The sequence below is a fragment of the Manacus candei genome, unplaced genomic scaffold, assembly GCF_025592945.1.
Source record: "Manacus candei isolate 608988 ecotype Guabito, Panama unplaced genomic scaffold, ASM2559294v1 h1tg000159l, whole genome shotgun sequence".
Lineage (NCBI taxonomy): Eukaryota > Metazoa > Chordata > Aves > Passeriformes > Pipridae > Manacus > Manacus candei.
In genome coordinates, this window is record NW_026138207.1 from 1,710,278 (window position 1) to 1,733,509 (window position 23,232).

Sequence of the window (23,232 nt, forward strand, 5' to 3'; positions counted from 1 at the left end):
AACTATTTGAACTTCAGGTCGCAAATAATCATGTATATAAAGTAAATTAATCAGTCACATTCTAAAATTATTGCACTTTTAGCTCTGTAATTCAGAAATTCTTTATTTCATTGTTCCTGAGTGTTTATTGTAACACAACAATGATTACTGTGCAATCTATAACCACAGTACCAGAAATTAGGTGCCCAAGAAAATTTTAGCAACTTTTTTTAAAGAAGACTTATGAGTGAAGATTTTCAGTGCAATTTGATATCTAAGAAGAAAAAACTTAAAACTAACCTGATTGCTTCAGGGCTATATGTTGCCCACAGGGAAACAAAGTGTCTCTCATTCTGAAAAAGACAGTCATCCCTGAGGTTGGACTACCCATCCTGTGCTGGTCTAACTGGAGCAGCCACCATAGGCCCTGTAAAATAGGCAGAAGAGCAGCTCTTGGGGTGAAGCTCAGCCTGAGTACTCCCCTGAAAATGCTACCCATGGCCAATTTTATTTTTTTTTTATGAAGACTAAAGCTTCTTTTGCCTGTTAATTTCATTCACCTGTTTTAATGAAGTTGTCCCAGCTGCAGACACAAAGACGATGAGAGGCAGCATATGAGCACGTAAGGTGCAACTAATTCTTGGTTTTTTACAGGTGCAGGCTGTGTGAGGCCACCAAAGGGATCCCAAGGCAGGCCAGGACTGCCAGGAGCCACAGGTAATGTTTTGCCTTCCCCTTTGTTTCCCACATGCACTACATTTGAGGGATATCTTGCCATATTGATGAAAGCTGAGCCTTAGCAGACAGCAAGTTTTAGTAATTACATTGAAGGACAGTGTTAACCTGACTCTGGCAGAGACATCTAAGCATGCAGCCCAGGTAACTGCACCATTCCTGAGCTAATTCTGCCTTGGCTAATGAGTGGCAGCCATGAAACAGAAGACAGAAAGGACATAAACTACAGCCCATATCTGAGCTTTTCTCCACATGCAAGTAAGAGTATACAGAGAGAGTCTACAGGTTTATTGGTAGAGAGAATACTGAGGTCTCTCAGAGCTGATGGACACCTCACAAGGAAAATACTGAGAGGAAACAACTCTGAGAGGAAAATATCACTCTCAGAGAAGGGTGATAAAAGGTTGCAATGCAGGACTGTGACACATCATTCTTACTGTTCCTCCACGAGTGATATACAGAGCAATGTGAGTTTAGGGTCTTTAACACAGCTCCATGTTGTGGGCCAGGCTGTCTGTCACAATGCTGTTGTGCTGTCTATGGCCACACACGCCTTCCTTGCAGAGCTGGTTCCCCCTAGCCCAGAGGAGCCATCTGATGATCCTGGGCCTTCCCAATACCGACAGTTCCCCACCTCCTTCCAGAAGGATGAGGAGGTGAGGGCAGAGTCTGAGGGATTTTTTCAGATGGAATTGAGAGACACATGGGCAAGGTGTGCTGAGTGGTCATAGTGCCTGACTTGTGAGAGAGAACCTGTGACCAGCGCTGTGATAGTTCCTATAAGCTAACATACTCCCAGCCTAAGCAAAAAGCTGTTTTTCAGTAAATCCTTCTCATCACCAGTTGTAAAGATACTGACAAAAACCGTAACTGGGTCCTTCAGAGTTTGAGAAATGTGAAATTCATGATGCATCTGTTCCTGTGCCCCTGTGCTTTAGCCAAGGTTGGAGATCAGGAGTATAAATTTTAAGGTCAAGCTTTTTTTTTCTTTTTCAACACAAGTTTTATTATGGCATACATGGATTGATGGGTTGATTCATCTCAAACTAATGGACCTTAAAATGGAACATTTTATCTCTGTTGAAAGATGACCTGTGTTTTCTCAGTCCTAATGCCTGAGTTTGTTAGTAGGATCAATGCTTCTGAAGGTTGTTTTCTTTGCCATCCTTGTAATTTTTTTCTGAGTATGATGATTTGTTTTTTCTTTCATTCTTATGAGCTTGAAGGTTTTTCTTTCAATGAGTACAGTCAGATTTAACTCCCAGCTGTAAGACTGCTGTAACACAAGTGATGCTGTTTCATGTGTTTCATATTTTGTATTCTTGGTTAGTTCTCTAATAGATCTTTCTGTATCCTTGTCAGCTTATATGTTTTAGTAATTTTAAGATTTGTTTTTCATCCTCTCCCTCCAAAAACTAGAAAAGGCCTGTTGTTGAGCCCAGTGCAGAACTCTATTTTTAGCTGCATTTCAACCTGAGATAGTTCTGGATCTGGAAACCTGTGAGGAACAGGACATATTTTCATGGCTTCCTTTTGCCATAGCTGTGTCAATTGAGTTTTTCGAAGCATCATTCCTACCCACATTCTCTGGACTGACACAAAAGCACCAACACCTCCTTTACACCATTTTGATTGTCTGCTTAGAGTAGACATGGTTTGCCCACAAGATTTCCCACCTTCTGTTCAGCAAGGATGGAGCTCTGCTATAGACAATCAAGTCTCTCAGTGTTCTGGGTGCTTGTGGCACACAGTATATAGAGCAAGGAGATGTCTTTATAGTTTCAGACCCTCATGTCCTTGTGTTCTTTTGAAATTCCTCAGCAGCACACTCAGCTCATCCTAAGTTACATCTTGGTTATTCAGGAGTCTCAAGACCTACATCATTGCTGTTGAATAAAATTTTTAAGCTGTTTTCTGTTTCAAACATACAGCTAAAGTGCTTGCAAACTAAAACAAAATGGCCTAAAACAAAAACTTTTTCTCTCTGCTGTTGGGCACAATGTGTCAACATCAGCCAACATCACATAATGAGTTACTGAAATATGTGGTAAGCAGTGGTTATATTGTCCATTAGCCTTCTTTCTTTTACATGGCTTTTTAATTAGTGCAATACTGAACAGAATGAATGAAAGTCAGTTATTGCAGATGGGAAGCAAGACCAAGATGCTATTTGGGTAAGAGACACATTAGAATTTTTCATTGAAACTGGAAAGCCTAGGATTTTCCTTTTTATTTCTTTCCGAGAAGTTATTTCTTATATAAGGGAGAGAGCAGTCCTGTACAGCACTGCAAATGCTATTCACACTGCATTGGCTGGTTATGTGCACCTAATTTCTGATGATTTAAAGAGTTTCCTTCTCTCCTTGTCAAACAATAGCTCAAACTACAAGTAATCATGGTTAAATAATGGAAGTTCAGAAAACTGAAGTGGAAAAAAGTATCAAAATTCAAGTGATAGTTTCCGTGATTTGTCATAGTTGGGGATGGAAAGAAACTTGCTTTCAGCGTAATAAATAAATTCATGGTGATGCTAAGCAACCACACTTGAAATGTTAAAGCATGTTGTTGACCTTCAGGCCCGAGCTGTGAACTTTTAAAGTTCAAAGTGCTGGGGAGGGGAGGGGCAAAAGCATTCCACAGGAATTATTTACAAAGAACTTTACCAAAAAGTCTTGATCTTGGAATACAATGAATCAATGAGACTCACGTAATAAACTGTTGCATGGAAAAAAATATAATTTTCGAAACATAACAAAGGAATCCTACAAAATGCTTGCAGGTTTTGAGATGCTAAGAAACAGTAATATTTGCCCTTACTGAAATGTCAAATACTATATCACAAGGAAGCAAGGTCTCATTTTGCCTGTTAGGAGACAATTTGGTATAAACACTTTTTCAGGGCATAGCCCTTCTTTACTACGGAATCTCTAGACCTGAAGTGTTACAAATATAGTAAGTAGGCTAGTTAATTTGTATTCAGTTTCTAGGATGATTAGATCTAACCTTTAGCCTTAGGTTTCTGTTTGCGGTTATCTAAACCAGTCTGCTCTTGTTCTGTGATCAGTTTAGCAGGGAAGGGAAAAATTTGTTCCTCCTACAGTATCTCAGCTGTGCCTGCTTCTGTGAACATTATTCTTTGACATTGCCTTTTGACCTTGAGCTAAAAGTCTTAATTTACAAAATATTAAAAGGTTCCAAAAAGTCTGTGAGACTAATTATTTTCACCCTAGTAGTTTCCATATCATTAGTCTTTAAGTCAAGTTAATCCATGTTTGTAAAAACAGCCTAGATTTTGGTCCATGTTTGAGTATCTTGAATACTTCTAAGGAGCTACAGTATAGTCCTATTAAATCTTTTAAAAAGCTTCATCTTTACCTCCAGAAACACATTATGATGATATTTACTACTACATTTTCTTACATTATATGCACATTTCTCTTTTGTTTGTTCAAATCACGCTTTCTTACTTTCTTTTATATAATTTAGGTGCAAAAGGTGCAAGAGGATTCCCAGGTGATCCAGGTCCAATGGGCTTTCCAGGGCTAAATGGTACACGAGGTGATCCAGGTCGGGAAGGACTCCCAGGTCCTCCAGGTATCTTGAAATAATAGTCATTCTTTTTATCTTTTTATATGTTTGACCTCTTTGCTACAGTACTGAAACACAAAAACTTGTTTCCAGATACGTTTTTATTTCTCTTCTACCTTCAATCACTAAGCTATTAGACATAGCTGCTACTTTTCAAATCCAAAATGATTTCCTGCAACATCTATAGTGACAGAAAGTGACATAGATGTCAACCTTCCTTATAGTGTAAAATTATAAATGTGACAGTAAAAATTTATGAAATTCACGTCAAAAAAAATCAATAACAAGATATTTCAGATTCCAAATAGATTTTACTCATAATGATGATGCAGAAAGGAAGAAAATAATATTAGTACTTCTATTTAACTCTTTCTAACTTTAGTATAAATGATACTGCACGTATCAAAGGTGGAGTACTAGCTACTCACCTTGTGCATAGGCAGCTCTGTTCCCAAAGTGTTTTGCAAGTGTCCAGTGCCTGTCAAATTTTATGCTAGTGTGTAATAGGTACAGATTTTTTAAGTCTCAAGGCTTGTTTATCTCTTCAGAGGTTCCAGGATGTCCAAGATACATCAACTCAAGACACATATATCTGTTTGTAGATAGTAAGTCAAATGAGCCTGTATGTGTGTGCCACTACACACACATATAAGCTACAGTGGGTATATATGTTCACATACCATCAGTCAGTCCAGCAAGAATTACCTCCAGAAACTACCACTTCCCTGGTAGTTGACCAGGGTAATTTCATCACAGAAATGGACAGAGGGATTTTTTTTCTGTAGCACAATACAGAAGCCATTGATGCAACGTAATCTACAAGCTCTTTAGAACTTCTTTTCATCTTATCTGTTTTCAAAGTCCTAAATCCTCACAGATTCTGAAGTGCTGAAAACTTTCCCAAATCCAGTGCTAGGTGCTGCTTCACCCTCATGGGGCTTTGCAGCACATGGCCTGATAGACTAGACTTATCTATAGCACCTGTAGCAGCAAAAGAGAAAGAAAAAGAAGAGTTGATGCATGCCCTGGTCAATAGGCAAGGACTGCATAATAAAACATGGTTCTGTGCAGCATAGGGAAGGACCATGAGCCTGTATTTCCCCTGCTAAACTCCACAGAGTGCTCTAAATGCTAAATTACGGCTCCCATATCATATGGCTCCCAGAACACAGGGACCAATTTTCTGCAGTCTTTTGGACACAGGGACCAATTTTCTGCAGTTTTTTGTACTGTCTTTCACCAGTGCTTGGACTCAATTTCCATTCCAGGTCCAGTTTCCTAGTCCACAAGAAGCCTTTCACCTGTCACTTATGGTAAAAAGAGGACATTATAATGGTATATCTAGGATTTGAACTCCATTTGTAGTGAACCCTGTGATCCCTAGTCCCTGTTTTATTTCAGGTTTTACTGGACCCAGGGGAGACAGAGGTCCAAATGGTCTACCTGGACTTCAGGGACACCCAGGTCTTACAGGAAAATCCGGAGCTCCAGGAGCACCAGGACTGAAGGGCCTTCCTGGTGATGTTTTTGGAGCACCAGCAGGTTCCCGAGGGGATGTCGGGCTCCCTGGCTTCCCAGGATTGAAAGGTGCACCAGGAGATCAAGGAGTACCAGGAATTAGAGGTAACAGCTTCTTCAAATAAAGAAATGCTTGAGTAAGAGTGTGATACAAATGTCAAATTACAAGGATGTGAGAGTACTAAAAGACCATGTTAGGAAGTGCCAGAGGTTCCCAGCTGACTGGAAGCTAGCAAACGTTGTCCCGATTTTCAAGAAAGGAAAGAAGGAGGACCCTGGAAATTGCAGGCCTATTAGTCTCACTTCAATGCCTGGTAAAGGTATGGAGAAGATTATTCTGGGAAGTATTGAAATACAGCTGAAAGACAATGAAGTCTTTGGTCACAGCCAGCATGGCTTCATGAAGGGCAAGTCCTGCTTATCCAACTTGATTTCCTTCTATGACAAGGCAACCCACCTAGTTGATCAAGGGAAGCCAGCTGATGTAAACTTTTTGGATTTCAGTAAAGCTTTCAATACTGTCTCTCACAGGATCTTTCTGGACAAACTGTCCAGCACACAACTGGATAAACACATCATGTGGTGGGTGAGCAATTGGCTCACAATTCAAGCACAGAGGGTAACAGTGAATGGGGTAACATCAGACTGGTGACCTGTCACTAGTGGGGTTCCACAGGGCTCTATCTTGGGCCCTGTGCTCTTCAACATCTTCATAAATGACTTGGAGGCAGGACTGGAAGGGGTGCTAAGGAAATTTGCAGATGATACAAAACTGGGAGGAGCTGTTGACTTCCTCAAAGGCAGGGAGGTCCTGCAGAGAGACCTCGACAAATTAGAGGACTGGGCAATCACCAACCATATGAAGTTCAACAAGGGGAAGTGCTGGATTCTGCACCTGGGATGGGACAACCCTGGATGTTTGTACAGACTGGGAGATGAGATGCTGGACAGCAGTGCCACAGAAAGGGACCTGGGGGTCCTGGTCGATGGCAAGTTGAATATGAGTCAGCAGTGTCCTGGCAGCCAGGAGGGCCAACCATGTCCGGGGGGGCATCAGGCAAAGCATTGCCAGCTGTTCGAGGGAGGGGATTGTCCCACTCTGCTCTGCGCTGAGGTGGCCTCACCTTTAATGTTGTGTGCAGTTTTCATCACTTTAATATAGGAAAGATGTTAAGCTGTTAGAGAGTAACAAAAGGAGGGCAACGAAAATGGTGAAGGGCCTTGAGGGGAAGCCGTATGAGGAGCAGCTGAGGTCAATTGGTCTGTTCAGCCTGGAGAAGAAGAGACAGCACCAAGCCTGACAGAGTTCAGGAAGTGTTTGGATGATACTCTCAGGCACATGGTGTGACTCTTGGGGATAATCCTGTGCAGGGCTGAGAATTGGACTCAATGATCCTGATGGATCTCTTCCAACTCAGCATATTTTATGTTTCTGTGATGACCCCAGTATCAATTCCCAGTGTCTGATGATCTCCCATCCTTTCCACATCTGTGTCAACTGTTATCAATAAGCCTGGCTCCTCCAAACACCTTCTGGAGATACATTGCTTATGTTCAGCTCTCCTTCACACTGCTCTACATGAAATCAGCTACAGTAGGATACTACAGAACCAGATTTTGCTCATCTTTGCTGCATTCAGACATACTGCTAATTATTTTCCTCTGTAGTTAAGGGAATGGTGATGTAGTCATTATCCTGACTTTTCACTTACCTACTGCATAATACTGAAGTTGTTTCCCATGCCAAAAGATGCCTGGGTAATGCTGGGTAAAAGATGTCTGGCTTTGCCAATCAGCACAGTGCACTAGTGCCAAAATTGTAAATTTTAATTAAGATGACAGTGTTAATAAGCCATTTTACCTTGTCAGTCTTTGGGCACTCAGGAACATAAAAAGATAACATTATATACTTACTCATAACTTCAGGGTGTTCATTTTAGTTTGTTATTTCACAGACCTTAAAACTCATGCTAAACTCCCTATATAAAACAGAGAAAACATAATTTCTCTACAAAATCTGACTTTGTTACTCTCTGAACTCTGTGGAGGACTTTCAAAAAAGCTCATATGGGAATTTAGCATTTACACAGTTTCTGGAGCATTTGGACACATAGTTAAATTTAGGGTTGCTGATTACCCCCTTGCCCTGAGTGGAAGTGAGAAAGAAGTAGTAATTGTGTGACTAACTCAAAGCAAAGGAGTTTGTCACAGGAACTGGTTTTGGATATTCTTCTTGTGATTTTCTATACAAATAAATAAATCATCCTCTTCCCTGAGTTATTTGAAGCAAGGAGAGCTGGTTTTACCTTCAGTAGAGCTCCAGAGTGAAGGAAAGGGATGAAAGCAACTCTGTGGCACTTCACAACTTTGAGAAAAAGCAGAAAACATCATTAACCCTCTGAAAAGGGGAAGAAATTCAAGGTAAAACACTGATTGAAAACAAAAAAAATTAGTGTGACTTTGCACCCTCTTTGTAAGCTTTTCTGTAGAACAAAGCTTTCAGTAATAACACAAAATAAGTACAGTGAAAACAAATAGTGTTACCAGTTTGTCTATTCTTGATTTATTTTACAGTTCTGACAGAATGGGTCCACATGGCATGTGAATTTTTATGAGTTATACATTTTTTTCATTTTATAGGAAATGGCTAGGGATTGCTTTATGTCATCTATGCCACTTTCAGAATAGGAAACTGAAGTCTGTGCTCTGTTTTTGAGAAAACTCACTTTAAGTGATTGCAGTTATAAAGCTCACTTGCCATATAAAGTTATCATGGCTAGGCTTCGCGAACAAAGATTTGGGAAGGGCTCTACCCACGTTTGTTGCAAGCACGTTGGTGGCTAAAAAGGCCAATATGAGATAGACATGTCCGGTTGCAAAAGGCACAGCAGAACAACTCCTTAGGTGGTATATTCTGCAAGGCACGATTCTTTCTGCATTGTCTTTTCTCTTCAATGGTGATCCTGTGTGCGTTCTCAAAAGCATCAGCAGTGTTATAGATGTTGTGTCTCCAGACCTCCCGATTGGAGGCCAGAGTTATGGTGATCAATATGGCCAAGGCTGAGATGTTGTTTCAGGGAGTCCTTGTATCTTCTCTTCGGGGCTCCTCTCATGCGGCAGCCGGTGGCAAGTTCACTGCAAAGCAAGATCTTAGGGAGGTGGTGGTCCTTCATCCTTGAGACGTGCCCTGCCCAGTGCAGCTGTGTTCTCAGCAACATGGCCTCAATACTTGTGACTGCTGCTTGTTCTAGAACAGATGTATTGGTCACATAGTATATAAAGTCAAGCCAATGGACCTACACTGATGTAAAACCTAATAAAGAGAAGCAGATCCACTTGACCTGGATTTTAAATGCCATGTACTACTTGTATGTTGCTACTTCTCCAACCTGAATGAAAAGCAGGCATTAGCTTTTAAAACTTAAGACCTCATTTGCTTTTATATGGTAGAGATACAGAGACAAATTTTCACCTAGTGCATTAAGTCATGTAGAATCAGGGCCTTTTTCATAAGGAATTTGTATGACTCTTATAACAGTGCTTTGTAACAATGCTTGTTATTTCTGAGCAATAACACAAAACCCACTGTCTGCCTTAAATGTTACTATTCCTGCCTATAACATTTTAGAAAAGATACATAGCATTATTTCAGTGGTTCAGTCAGCTGCTTGATTCAATGCTTACTAAGATATATGCGATAGAGAGATCAGGTATTACAGAATTATTTGGATTAAAAGTGAAAGAGACCTGCTCCATCTGTATCCACCTGGTGCCAAATTGTTACCATTCATTTGAAAGAGCCAGTCAGCCTTTCTGATTAAAATATTGAGATCAGTACTGGTAATGTCAAATATTTTAAAACTGATGAGCAGTCCTTTAATTTGCTTTTCATGTTCTCACTGAATTTTCAAAGGAAAAACACACCCTGAAAAACTAGTGCGTGCTCAGAAGAGATATGTAAAGATAAGCTCTCTAGATATGTATGATCTCTAATGCATGATTATGGTCTTTTAGGAGCGGATGGTAACCCAGGTTTGCCAGGACCGAAAGGAGATCCAGGGCCGCAAGGTCTCCCAGGTTTGATGGGATTACCAGGAACACGAGGAACGCATGGATTCCCAGGTCCACCAGGAAATCGTGGGCCAGATGGTGGGCCTGGCTCTCAAGGACCTCTTGGTGAGGAAGTATTGCTGTCCTGTGTCATTCCTCTTGCCAGTTCTCTGTGTCAGGGCAACTGAACAGTTTTCACAGTGGAAAGTTAAGCTTGGGGCTGTGGGACACATCAGGCATTAATTCCCAGATAGGGAAATAACCACAATAATGCAGTCACTGTGATAGGAAATTGTGCTGATGTCACACATGGGAAATAGGTGTGATGAAGTCCTCACTGGCAGAGCTACTGCTTTTCCATCTATAGCCACCTACCAGAGCTTGCTGCTGGCAGACTGGGAATAGTCTTATGGAAGAGAGGCTTAAATATTAAATTAAAGAGGAGGAGAAGTTCCTGTTGGCAGTGGATGTGGAACCAAGCTGATAGCAAGACTGGTTCACATTGATGAGCTGCTTTATCTTTACAATCATTCCTGCAGTTCTTTGATGAAAAAAATTCCAATTTCCCACCTCAATATGGAGCTGCTAGGACAGCAGTTTTCTCCCTCTTGAGCTACCTTGTATGAAATCTTCATATACGTCCAAACACTTTTTAATTTCCCTGCTCTTGTGTTCACATGGCAGGTCCACCTGGTGCTAGGGGAGAAGACGGTGAGCAAGGTTTTCCTGGCCCCGTGGGCCTGAAAGGCCTGTCTGGTGACAAAGGTGAAGCAGGTCACGCGGGATTACCAGGCATACGTGGAGTGACTGGTCCTCCTGGCATAAGTGGAATGGATGGCTTTCCAGGAGATAAAGGTAAGCTCTGGACTGCTGCTTTGAAAAAAGTAGTTGCTTAGAGATGAACTGGACACATTCTCTGATGGGTCTACCTCTGTTTAGAACAAAATAATTAGGATCACATATTCCAAAATCACTGTCCATTTTCCCCTGCATTGTGCTTGGCACAACTGCTTGGCACAATGGTAGATTGTTATATTCAATCTATTTAGAAAAGCAATGGCTGTTTTATTTCTCATTTCAAAAAATACAGTATTTACTCTTTTCTTTCTCTAAAAGTCTTTCCCTTGTCTTAGTCCCATTGGCGCTCAGTGAAATTTAGATGTTTCCCCAAACCTTGGCTTTAAAGTTTTTTAAAGCTGGAAGCTGTGAACTGAGGAATGTCAGACACAAGACCTCGATGTTGACTTTTAGCAGGATACTAATGTTATGTTGAGAAGGTGAGATTCTCACCTGCCAGCCGTGAAAACACTACATATAATGCACTTTGCCTACACCACAGGAGGTTTCAAGTGGGTTCAACTCCATGTGAAGTCAAGTTAAGCACAAAGGGGGTGCATGCTTAAAAATGCATGTTGCAATTTCATCAGCTGGAAAGACAGAACTTTTTTCCTGGGACAGCTCTGGAGTACTGATCAGCTCTCATTTGAGGGAAATTAAGATCTATTTGTTAGCATTACCCATCTTGTTTAGAAAAGAGTAGTAGGGGAATTTTTGCTGAGAAAAGGCCAGGCAGTCCTGGACCCATGAATTGTATCTCTACATGTAGTAGGACAGGCTGACTAAAAACCTCGTGTGGAACTATGTATCTTTCTTTAGCTTATCTCTAGGAGAGGGGTTGAACCGATCTTTCAGAAGAATACACTAAGTTCTGGCCATTTCTACATTTCCTCTTGGCCAGTTGAGGCAGGTTAGTGTACTCCTGAGAGTACACTACCTCAGGAGCTCTACTACCTCTCAGATAGCTTGGGTGCCTGTTCCAGAGCTGCAGAATGCTGTAAGCATCAAGGTACCCAAAAAATAGGTACTGTTGCACTGAAGTTTTTGTGCCGTTTCAGTCATGTGTTGCTGGTTCACATTTACTTTGCAGAAATCTGAGTAAAGTAACAGTTCTTTTCCCCTTCTTTTTTAAAAGGTTCAAGAGGCTCACCTGGCATTGATGGCTTCAAAGGCATGACAGGCCTAAAAGGAAGGCCAGGCATCAAGGGAATCAAAGGAGAATTTGGTCCACTTGGGCCTCAGGGTGATAAAGGCTCACAGGGTGCACGTGGCTTCAAAGGTATTTGCTTATGGGTGGTACCAGCATATTTGTTCTTCACATCTGCAGAACTATTTTACAAGGACATAAAGAAGATGCATTTTTCACATGGTAAATTTAGCTCAGACATTCCTCTAACTATTTCACACATGGGCCTCTGGCCAAGAGGCCTGGATTTTTGGCTCAGGGAAAGGTTACTTCTTGTGAATCTCTACATTAAGGTTAAAGACAGACATATCATTAGTCATCTGAACTCAGATAGTGGCACCTCTGGGCATGTGCAGAAGTCAACAAAGCCTTTTTCTGGGAAGTGTAAAGTGTTTGGGGGAAAATACTTGGATTTTGCTCCAGTTGCACTGTAAAGGCACTGAAATATTCAGAAAACAAGGCAATTAAATAGTTAAAAGTCACAAACATATCAGTTGATATCATCACCAGTGAAATGAACACTGTAACTCAGTCCTCTCTTCTTTGCATACAATTATCTTTATATAAATGTTTTGCCTCAAGGCCAAAATGTTCTTTCTAGGGACCCTAAGACTGGTATTTAAAAAAACCCAGTCATCTGCAGTTCAGAGGTTGCAGAACAGTGATCTCAGACACTCAGATAAGGTCTCAGCAAGAAGCAAGTGTGAAAGCAGCCTCTGCGAAGAGAAGTGCAAATATACTTCTTGGTGAAGAAATACATAGTGCATAGTCATAGGAGACAAGTGTGGGTTACTGGCCTGTCTCTGTACCCCATAAAGAACTAAAGATAGTCAAACAGTCTATGTGGGTCCTTTCTTCAAGACATTTACTGATGTCACCAGTAACCATAAAGTCAAGAAAATGAACAATATGACTGGTAACAAATCCAAACTCTTTCTTTTGCCAAGGCTTTTTGACTGATAATTTCCCTTTCACTTTTCTGTGCTTTCTCCAGTGTGCTTTTTGGGTTTTTTTATAAACCATGATTTTGCGTTTCTTTATAAACACATGATTCCAACTGATCTGCTGAGAGCTAAATTATCTATCACAGAGGAGTCTGGTTCCTGCTCCCCAGGATTGTATGTACAAAAGTTTAACTCAGTTTTCATGTTTTCTTAAGTGTGACTGTTCCACTGACATATATTGACACGGATTACTTTTTATGCAAGTGGATTTTCCGTAGCTTGTACATGGTGTGATTCCTGGGAATGGTCCCGCACTGGGCTAGGAGTTGGACTCAATCATCCTTGTGGGATCCCTTCCAACTCAGCATATTCTGTGATTATTCCTTTTTCCTAATTCACTCTTCTGTTCACTTTTTCTAACACAGTACTGCTGACTAGCTTTTTGTAACATGGTTGTTTTTTTTACCCTTTAGGTGACCGTGGGGATCAAGGCCCCCCAGGAGAACCCCCAAAACTCATGCCCAGCATGATGATGGAAGTTAAAGGTGAAAAAGGAGATGTTGGAGAAAGGGGCACGAAGGGATTCTTTGGCTTAAAAGGTCAGTGGTCACAGCAAAACAAAGCAAGCATATTCAGGACTATCAATCGGTGCCTTTTTTCAGCTACCATACTAAATATTCCCTGCTCATTGTACCATAACATTGTAGACCCCCCCAGCAAAATCTCTGATACCAAAACTGAGCTTCCAGCTGCATTTCACAGTCACCCCTGAGGAAAGCTTTAAGGGATGATGTCATGTGTGTGTGTGCTGCATTGTGTAGCACATCATGGTGCCATGTTTCAAGAAGGCTGCTTGCAGGAAAACTTCTTACACACAAGCAACTACATGTGAGTCTTCCCTTATTTATTTTTCTTCTTCCCCACCTGCAGGTAGCAAGGGAATGCCAGGTCTTCCTGGAAAGACAGGAACCCCAGGGTCCCCTGGGCATCCCAGCTACGTGGCTGGTGTGAAAGGGGATATTGGCGTGAAAGGGCTGACGGGTCTGAAAGGGTATCCTGGTCCTGCTGGCTCTCCTGGCATCAGAGGCTTCCCTGGCAGCACAGGAGTCAGAGTGAGTTCATGACCATGAGGGAATAAGGGTGTCTTTATGCTGGCATTCAGTTTGTCTAAGTAGCGTTCACCCCTTGAAATTGTGCTGAACAGCTACAGTGCAAAGATAATAATGCAATAATCATTGAATAAGTAGATCAAATATTTTTGCTTGATCCCTCCAACATTCATTAAGCAGAGTAATTTCTTTTCTCATTGTGAAACATCCAAATTTCATGTACCATCTTTTTGCCAATGAGGACCCAGATGGTTCCTTCTAGGTCCTTGGTCCCGTTGCTGCTGCTGTTGGTAAAAATTATTCTCAATACCGGCCTTACTTTTCTTTCTCCCAGGACTGATGGTATTACTGGCAAAAATTACTCACTGCCACTCATCTATCAGTAGAAGAGTCTAAAAATCTTAGCTTCTAGAGGGTAATTCACTATTATTCACTTTGACCACAAAATAAATTACACTGGAAGAAATAAACACTTAGAAAAGGCCTTACAGTTGACTCACGAATATCATTAAAGAGAGACAAAAACTGTATTCCTTTTTCAGGTAGCTCTGCCCTTAGGTTTCAATAAGACTTTTTTCTAGCCAAGGACTGCAGGACTGTTACAGTTTAACCCCAGCCAGAAACTAAGCCCACACAGCCACTTGCTCAGTTATCCCCTATACCCCCAGCAGGATGGGGAGAAGAGAGTTGGAAGGGTAAAAGCAAGAAAAACTGTGGATTGAGATAAGAACTTTAATAATTGAAATAAAATATACTAACAATAAATAATAATAATAACAACAGTAATAATAATGAAGAGGAAAATAGCAATGAGAGGTAAATAAAACCCAGGAAAGACAAGTGATACAAATGAAAACAATTGCTCACCACCAGCTGGCTGATGCCCAACCAGTCCCTCATCCCACCATCCCCCTAGACTTACATGCTGAGCATGACACCAAGTGGTGTGGGATATTAACCCTTGGGTCATTTGAGATCAGTTGTCTTGGCTATGTCCCCTCCCAACTCCTTATGCACCCCCAGCCTGCTCTCTGGCAGGGTGGGGAGAGAAGCAAAAAAGGTCTTGACCCTGTGTAACCACTGTTCAGCAATAGCTAAAACATCCCTATGTTATCAACACTTGCTAGCACAAATCCAAAACACAGCCCCATACTAGCTACTATGAAAAAAATTTACTCTGCCCCAGCCAAAACCAGCATAAGGACTCACTTCTATATATGCATAATAGGATATCCTCAATTTCAAACTTAAGTCTTTGCAAACATAACTTGTCCTTTGGTTTGTACTGGTCTATCTTAACTGACCTGCAGCTCTATAAAGTACTATAGAAACTCAAAAATGGTAAATGTAACAGTTGTTTGGGTTTTTTTTTTTTAATATTTCCAAACTCTGCTGCTTGGAGGGTTGAATAAATCCTCAATCTTGTTAACTGATACCTTTTTTCAATCATATAATAGGGAGAAAAGGGTATTCCAGGAATTTCAGGCCATTTTGGTACTCCTGGCTCACATGGAGAAATAGGTGAGTTTGTTCTCTTATCTGAGTGCTGTTTGTATTCATTACCCATCAAATACTTGACAGTAAATTCTGAAGTGTCTTAGTGGATCTTAAATCTTAAAGAGTCTTCATACAGTCTTACAGAATGTTATTGAAGATGTGGGAGGCTATGAAAAGGTTAATACTGTTAATTTCATGCAACCTGTACTGTCCATGGATAAATCCATCCATGGCAGGGAGGGAGGCTGTTCTAGAAACTTTTTTTACCTTCTTTAACTTATTCCTTTTGTATTCTAGAAAGATAATAATTGCTGAATTTTGCCTCAGAAGTTGCAATTCCTTCAAAACAAAAGGACATAGTGTTTAAATTAAAGCCTTACCGCTCATGTGTTCGTTTTTGCTTGAAATAGGTGATCGGGGAGATACTATAAACTTACCAGGAATGCCAGGCCTTAAAGGGGAAGTTGGTGTGCCAGGCTTAACAGGTATTAATGTCACAGTTGCTCTCTAGATGTATTTCTTTTCACATACTAAAGTCCACAGAGGAAGGGAGGAGGAGCTTACCATGGACTTTTGGTGGCTCTTGAACTTGTGTCAGTGACAGTCCTGGAGAGGTTCATCTTTTCTATATTGAAATGAGTATGTGCTACATTCACCTCTTCAACTGAAAGTATACTTATAATAGTAAACATCACATGCAACTACAGTAAACATTTCTATAAAATTTTTTGCCATTGATGATAAAAGGAGCAATATGATTCCATGAATCATCTTCCATGATTATGGAAGATGAGATAGCAAAATCTGGTATATTTTTGGTTGGGTTGGTTAGGTAATGTATTAAAATTTCCCTGCACATGCATAACACTTGAACATCAGTGTCACATTCCATATAATTTGGGGAGTACTTTTAAAAACAAATTTAATGATGGTTTGGCCAGATGACTATTCATTCTTCCAGATTATGCAACTACCATGATGAGAAGAATGTCTTTATGTGGCAAGACCAGTACCCATTCAGTAGCCAAGTTCACATTATGCTTGTTAGCTTAGGATCATATAGAGATTATTAAAATAATATACTGGTTTTGTGGTTTTTCCAGGCATAAGAGGAGGCGTGGGTCAAAAAGGTGAAGGTGGAGATCCTGGTTTCCCTGGCATTGAAGGCCTCAAGGGCACACAGGGTGACCCTGGTTCTGTGGGACAGGAAGGTAAAATATTCTTTTTAACACTCAAAAGAATATAACAGTTTAAGAAGAGAGAGGAAAAAAAACTAGTTGCCTTGAAAGAAAATCATTAAGGTTTTTAACATGTTGATCATTCGGTTGGTGAAGAGCAGTGACAAGGATGTGGAATTCACAGTAGAATTTAAGAGATGTCAAAAGCCTAACTCTGCTTCATACCAGTTTTTCCTTTTTTATACCAACTATGTGTCAAGTGTTGTATTGCTGGCATACTCAGGTATTCTAATATTGTCACAACACTGTAAAGAAGTGGGCTTTTCAATGATCTTTTCTTCTAAAAATGAAGTCAATATCCCCCAGGACACAGTTATAGAGCCTGTGAGCCAGGCTCATGGGCCAGCTGTGCAAGAGAAACCAGTCAGGTTCACCTGTGGCTGGATCATACACTTGGGGCTTCAGAAAATGTCTTATTGCAGGAGGATCATGGAAATATTCTTTCAGAACAGTTGCTCGCCATATTACTCATAAAGGGCTTCGAAACTCCAGCCAAGACTGGAGAGTTTCAATGGGTACCTCACTGGGAAACAGTCCTTGTCTGATCAGCTTTCCAGTCAGAAACGCAAAACAGGTGCAGCAGAAGGGGAAACTGAGGTGCACAGCGATGAAATTACTTATTGTGACTGGCAATAGAAGTCAAGTTATCATTTTAACAAGAGGAGCCCATTGTAATGAATTATTCTTTTATACTTTGTCTCTCCTACCTTTGCTCTCTTTAATTTTCTTCCAGTTGGATGAGCAGTGCAGTGTGATTGGCATTAGGAAGGGAAAGTCTTTATTTTGCTGCCTGGGAGAATAAAGGTAGCACAAGTCTGTGTTTTGGGCCACTGGTTTTAAGGACACTCATAAGCAATGATTCATTATTGTCACACAGGTTTGCCAGGGCTGGTTGGCCCGCCAGGGCAGCAAGGAAGCCCTGGGACGCCTGGATTTCAAGGTGAAAAGGGAACTCCCGGCTGGCCTGGCTTACCAGGACAAGCAGGTATTCATGCAGCTTCAGCTATTCAATTGTTTCAGTGTAAGCACTTGCTATTGTTTCATTGGTGTGAAGAAGAAGAAAGGGGGCCTTTTGCAGTTCCATGTTGCAGTTTCCTCTACTAAATATTTATTCCTCATAAAGTCCAGGGGCGTTAGCAAAGACAAATGTGGTTGCTTTCTGATTTAAGGCTTCTGGTGTCTTCTCAGTTCACTTTAACTGCTGATGACCTCCTTCAACCAGGAAAATTTTCAAGAAACAAAAAAACATTATTTGAAATGCAGCAAGGGTAGTGATATACAAGATGAGAATATCTAATGTGGCATTAGATAAAAAGCAACATACTTGTCTTAATCATCACCAAAAACTGAATTGATCCAATATCTGTTTTCAAGAATAAATGACTTACAGCTTAGACAAAATTGTGCTATCAAAATGCAGGTGATAGTTTAAAATGAAGTTGTTTGTATCACATGATACAGAATCTCATCAGTTGCTACTTAATTCCTTAATATGTTAAGTTAGCAGATTTTTTTTCTGCCTTACAACCAGAAATTACCCTGCTTTTATTCTTTTATCTGAATCTGCATCAAAGCTAAGCTAATATAGTTATGAAGGCTGCCCATATAGACAGTGAAGAGAGAGAACAGCCACTTATTTTTCTGATATTGAATTGTCCTCCAGAGCTCCAGCCACTGACTAGAGATACATGTGCAGTTTAAACATATTGCTTACCATTTTGACAGGTACAAATAGATGGAATAAAATTTACCTGTAAACAACAGTAACAGCAGCTATTAGACATTTTGTTAGGGTTTTGTTGGGGTTTTTTAAATGACACAATGAATTTCTCCTGAAGACAGCTTTATTATAAACACATTTAGAGCCTACAATTATGCCTTAATTGTCTTGGTTTGAGGATTTTGGAAAACTAAATAGGTATTAAAAAAACTGTGGCAGCAAGACTGGAACTAATGGCATGCTACCAGACAGATCAGAGATATTTTAAGAAACACCTCCAGAGCAATGAGTTTGTTGGATAATAACAGAATTTGCCAATCACAAAACCATGGTATGATGTATTTCATAATAAGTGTACTGTAATTAATTAATTTGCATATAATACACCAGATTTTAATACAGAATATTATTTATTCAAGCATTTGAATATTTTGCCTAGGAATTTATACAAACTCATAGAAACTATTATGATAATAATGAACATTATTTTAAAACAGGCTTGCCTGGCTTAAGAGGAATCAGTGGACTACATGGTTTACCAGGCACTAAGGGCTTACCAGGATCACCAGGTAAGTGAGACTCTTAGTCTGCCTGTTCATAGGCACAGCATCGTGTTGGCTGCAAGTTTGATTGGTGAGATCTTTGTAATGTGACTTTCTTAACTGTGCCCTCCAAAGCCCAGTGTAGATTCAGGCAAGCAAAGTCATACACAATGTGCTGCCCCACAGATGAACTAGAACACAACTTCAAATCATAACTTCTTTCCTCTCATAAAGTACAGGCCTCAAGGCTTTTTTTTCCCCTTATGAGCCTTTTTTTTTCCATGAGCCATTAAATGACTCATGTATTTTGTAAATCCATATGGTCTATCCATGTGTGTTAGCATGCTGATGCGTTGCTACATGCAGAAACATTTCAGCTTTCCTCTTAATTTTGAACAACTTCACAACAGGTCCAGATGGGTACGGCTCTGCAGGTTTCCCAGGTGCAGTGGGGGACAAAGGAGAAGCGGGAGAGCCAAGCAGAGTGGAAGGCAGCCGAGGACCTCCGGGCCAGAAGGGAGAGAGAGGTGTTCCAGGTTTGTATTCCTGAGAATGGGATCCACTTACTATTTGTTTCAGCTATGGGTATTGGAGTTGTCACAAAATGCAGTAGAGTGTAGACAGTTGTATAGGAGAACTCCCGAAGTCAGGGAGGTCACTGTTTGGAGTTTGTGCTGCAGCTCAGTCAGCCCTTGCTGAGAAGCAGCAATGTGTATTCCCCAGTGCTGGACAGTCTGCGTCCTTCCCAATGGTAGCAGCATCTTGTAGCACCCACTGAGCTCAACAGGCTGCAAATGCCAGAGTCTACTCTCAGCCATCAGGTCTCAAAATATTTTTAATCAGATTCCAGTTACACAAACACTATGACTTTTCATTCTTTCTTTTTGTTGCAAATCTGTCAGTGCTTACCTTTCTCCTGAAAGCTTCACTGTCCATCAGTGTGCCGTTGTGCTGCTGACACCTCGGGGCTCTGTTCCCACCCACAGTGCTTTGCTGGCACCATCACCCCTCGTGTAGTGTAATGGTACATCCTTCTAGCTCTAACCCACCAAACTGTAACAGGCTGAACTTACCTCAGTAGGGGTCACCACCTGGTTTTCTTCCATCAAGAAGCCACCAGACTGATGTTGCAAACAAATAACTAATTACAGTTTTTTGGTTTTGTTTGTTTTTTGGTTTTTTTTTTAATTTTTTTAATTTTTCCAATATTTTGGCTCTGAAAGGATTAAGAAATGATACGGATATAAAACTTTACTGCCTTTTCCTGCTTGGTTCAATGGCTCATTCCTATTCTTTTGTGTTACACTTTATTGTTACTAACATGCTGTGCCATCTCAAACACCATTCAGAGGTTTATTATCAAGCATTGGAAGAAACAGCTTACCTCATTCAGGTAAGGTACATCGTTTGTCACAATTAAATATTATTATTTTCATTAAAATTAATAAACAAAAGGGGTCTTCTGGCTTCCTGACAAATCTACTTAAAAGAAACATCTATTATTGGTGGGTCAGATTTTTGGCCATTTAACGATTATTTGATCTGTAGAGAACTTCTTGGATTCAAACTTTCTGTTTTAACTGACCCCAAAAAATGCTAAGTGTTTGTGAGCCCTGACTCTGCAGGCACCGAAGAACAAAGCTGCTTTCTTACCTGCTGCAGTATACCTAGGATATTTTGAGTACTTCCTATATTGAAATAATATGTTACCCGGCAGACACAAGATTATTAGCATTCCACACAGTAAGATGTAATTAGCTATCCAGAGAGCTTTGGCAGAGAACTAGTATTTGGTTTTTTTAATAAAAACTTCCAGAACTTCCACAATGTCATCTGAAAGAAATAAAACAAAAATCAGTGGGAACTGTATGTTTTTTCCATTTTGAAAATCCCATTCTTTATACTTAGTCTGAAGTGAGTCCTTTTAATTGCAATTGTACATTTTTCCTTGCAGTACAGATTATTTCTTCTCTTTCTTTCAGGAGTCCCTGGACCGTTTGGTATTCCTGGGCAGGAAGGATTTCCAGGGCCTCCTGGGATTTCAAATATATCAGGATATCCTGGTGATAAAGGCTCCCCAGGTCTAGATGGAGTGCCAGGTAATTCATGCCTTGTTCCCCTCAAACAACAATAAAATATTAAGTACAAGGTTGTGCCCTCAGACTACAATAGAAGATTAAGTACTGGGTTAGCAACAGCAGTCATTGTTATTTCTGTCTATATTCAGTCCTATTAAATACAACATTAAAGTATATGTATAATTGTTGGACAGAACTAATGGTACATAAGATAATAGGAACAGACCTCTTGAAAGCAAAAGGCAGTTCCTCCAGGTTGTCCTGATAGGTTTGATTTTCATGCAAATAGCAGATTTAATAATCCAGAGTTCTCTTAAGAATTTTCAGAAGCCTTATACTAATCTACTACTTTGAAATCTGAGGTCCGTGGCAGACTTACAAGTCTGTAGAATATTTTCTTAATAATTTACAGAATTCTCCTATGTAAAATGACCATGCAAGCTAAGTCACACTGGGAAGCATTAGCTCTTCTCTCTAAAAGTCCCTGATGTGAGCCTGCCTCTCTCACACATAGCATTCGTATCTACACGTGATCCAACTTTGACAGGCAGCACGAGAGTTCCCCACTTAAAACCGTAGTTAGTAAGTCACTCTCTCCTTAGAAACAAGGTCCAAATGTCTTATAAGAAGCAGAGGTAACTGAAGAGAGACCTGTCAGGTTTAGCCTCAGGCAATATGAAATTTTAGAAAAAGAAGCTGTTCCCGTATTTCCCAAGACAGCATGAAGTACTTACTTGGTTCCAGATGTTCAACTGAAGCACTAAGATACATGGAACAGTAAGTCTGGCTTATGGCTTATTTACCACCTGGCACTGAGTCAGGTACTCACTGCTCTCTAATTTCTCTCTAGTTACTTGGAGAATTTAGGATGAAGCAAGGAAGCACACAGTGAAGTGAGGCATTTGCTGGAGGAAGGAATAGCTCATTGTAGACTGTACCGCAGCAGGCACCACACTGCTGCTGAAATCTGTCTTGAATTGACACTGTACTTTGTGGGACCTCATGTTCTTATTTCTCTGCCACTGGTGAAGAAGGGTATGCCAGCCTGAGAGCAGGAACAGGAGTGCTGACTAAGTCTATTAGGGAGCTAAACATTTGTTCCCTGCTGAAATTAAGGAAATAAAACCTGGTGGGATACAGTTAGATAGTTCTGTTATTTTCCTCTGTGCACAGGTTTTAAGTATATGCAGATTACAAACTATATATCCTCTAAACAGGCTATCCAGGACCACAGGGGCAGCCTGGAATGCCTGCTCCACCAGGAAGCAAAGGAGAAAGTGGACAAATAGGTATGATCGGAGAAATTGGCCCAAAGGGAAGCAGAGGTGATCCTGGATTAGCAGGGAGACCTGGTACTCCTGGATTCCCTGGACCAAAAGGTAAGGATGGGAAATGCTGATCTTGGCTGGGAGCAGGGGAGCCCCCTATGCTACAGCAGCTTAATTACCTTGACTTTTGCACTCACTTGATCTGTGTTAAAATGCAATAATGCCACCTGTCATTTTGCATTAAAGGTCGTAAGGGTGAACAAGGTGTCATTGGCTTTATGGGCACCGTAGGATTTCCGGGTGATTTAGGACCTATTGGACCCAAGGGGGATAGAGGAGTAACTGGTAAGTACAGTCAGATATGCGACTCCTTTCTTAACCACTCATTTTTGCAGCTGATCTAACTGGCCCTGCTTTGAGCAGGAGGTTGGGCTGGGTGACCTCCAGAGTCCTCTCCATCCTCCATGACTGTGTGAATCCTGGCAAATTCCAGTGGACAGATGCCTGGCTTTAACATGAATAAACAATTTTTTGCCATTATGAATTTAATTTGTATGAGGTGCCAACTCCAAAATCAGAGACACTTTCAGGGTTAAAAAAAAAGAGAAGAATTTCTGATCTAAACAAACCCTCCAGAGTAGACATACTGAACATATAGAAAGACCTTTAAAATCCTTCACTCCATCATGTATTTGTGTCTCTTGAAGCCCACCAAAAGACGGTGCTGCACTTCAGAGAGCTGTTGGCTGTTTGGGTGGAACTTCCCAGCACCCTATGTCATAAGTGAAGGAGCATTCATTTCCTTCTGCTTATCTGTATACTGTCCAAGAGAAAACAATCTCTTGGAGATGTACTCATCTTGGAGTACTTGGAGAAACGTACTTGGAGATGGTCTCATCTTGGAGATCTCATACTCACACATTCAACCAATATAATATAGCTG

The 23,232-nt window shown here is 40.7% G+C and overlaps 1 protein-coding gene across 3 annotated transcripts in view; it reads left to right on the plus strand.

Moving 5' to 3' along the window:
• The window catches only part of COL4A2 (collagen type IV alpha 2 chain), a 144,830-nt gene that overhangs the window by 114,705 nt on the left and 6,893 nt on the right, over nucleotides 1-23,232 (plus strand). For all 3 annotated transcript variants that reach the window (XM_051772800.1, XM_051772801.1, XM_051772803.1), the window contains 17 exons: nucleotides 634-696; nucleotides 4,201-4,308; nucleotides 5,704-5,925; nucleotides 9,835-9,996; nucleotides 10,555-10,725; nucleotides 11,843-11,986; nucleotides 13,311-13,436; nucleotides 13,768-13,949; nucleotides 15,404-15,467; nucleotides 15,854-15,928; nucleotides 16,547-16,654; nucleotides 17,559-17,666; nucleotides 18,899-18,970; nucleotides 19,354-19,479; nucleotides 20,926-21,042; nucleotides 22,239-22,400; nucleotides 22,536-22,634. In XM_051772800.1, the coding sequence (XP_051628760.1) occupies nucleotides 634-696; nucleotides 4,201-4,308; nucleotides 5,704-5,925; nucleotides 9,835-9,996; nucleotides 10,555-10,725; nucleotides 11,843-11,986; nucleotides 13,311-13,436; nucleotides 13,768-13,949; nucleotides 15,404-15,467; nucleotides 15,854-15,928; nucleotides 16,547-16,654; nucleotides 17,559-17,666; nucleotides 18,899-18,970; nucleotides 19,354-19,479; nucleotides 20,926-21,042; nucleotides 22,239-22,400; nucleotides 22,536-22,634 (2,109 nt within the window). The remainder of the gene's footprint in view (nucleotides 1-633; nucleotides 697-4,200; nucleotides 4,309-5,703; nucleotides 5,926-9,834; nucleotides 9,997-10,554; nucleotides 10,726-11,842; nucleotides 11,987-13,310; nucleotides 13,437-13,767; nucleotides 13,950-15,403; nucleotides 15,468-15,853; nucleotides 15,929-16,546; nucleotides 16,655-17,558; nucleotides 17,667-18,898; nucleotides 18,971-19,353; nucleotides 19,480-20,925; nucleotides 21,043-22,238; nucleotides 22,401-22,535; nucleotides 22,635-23,232) is intronic.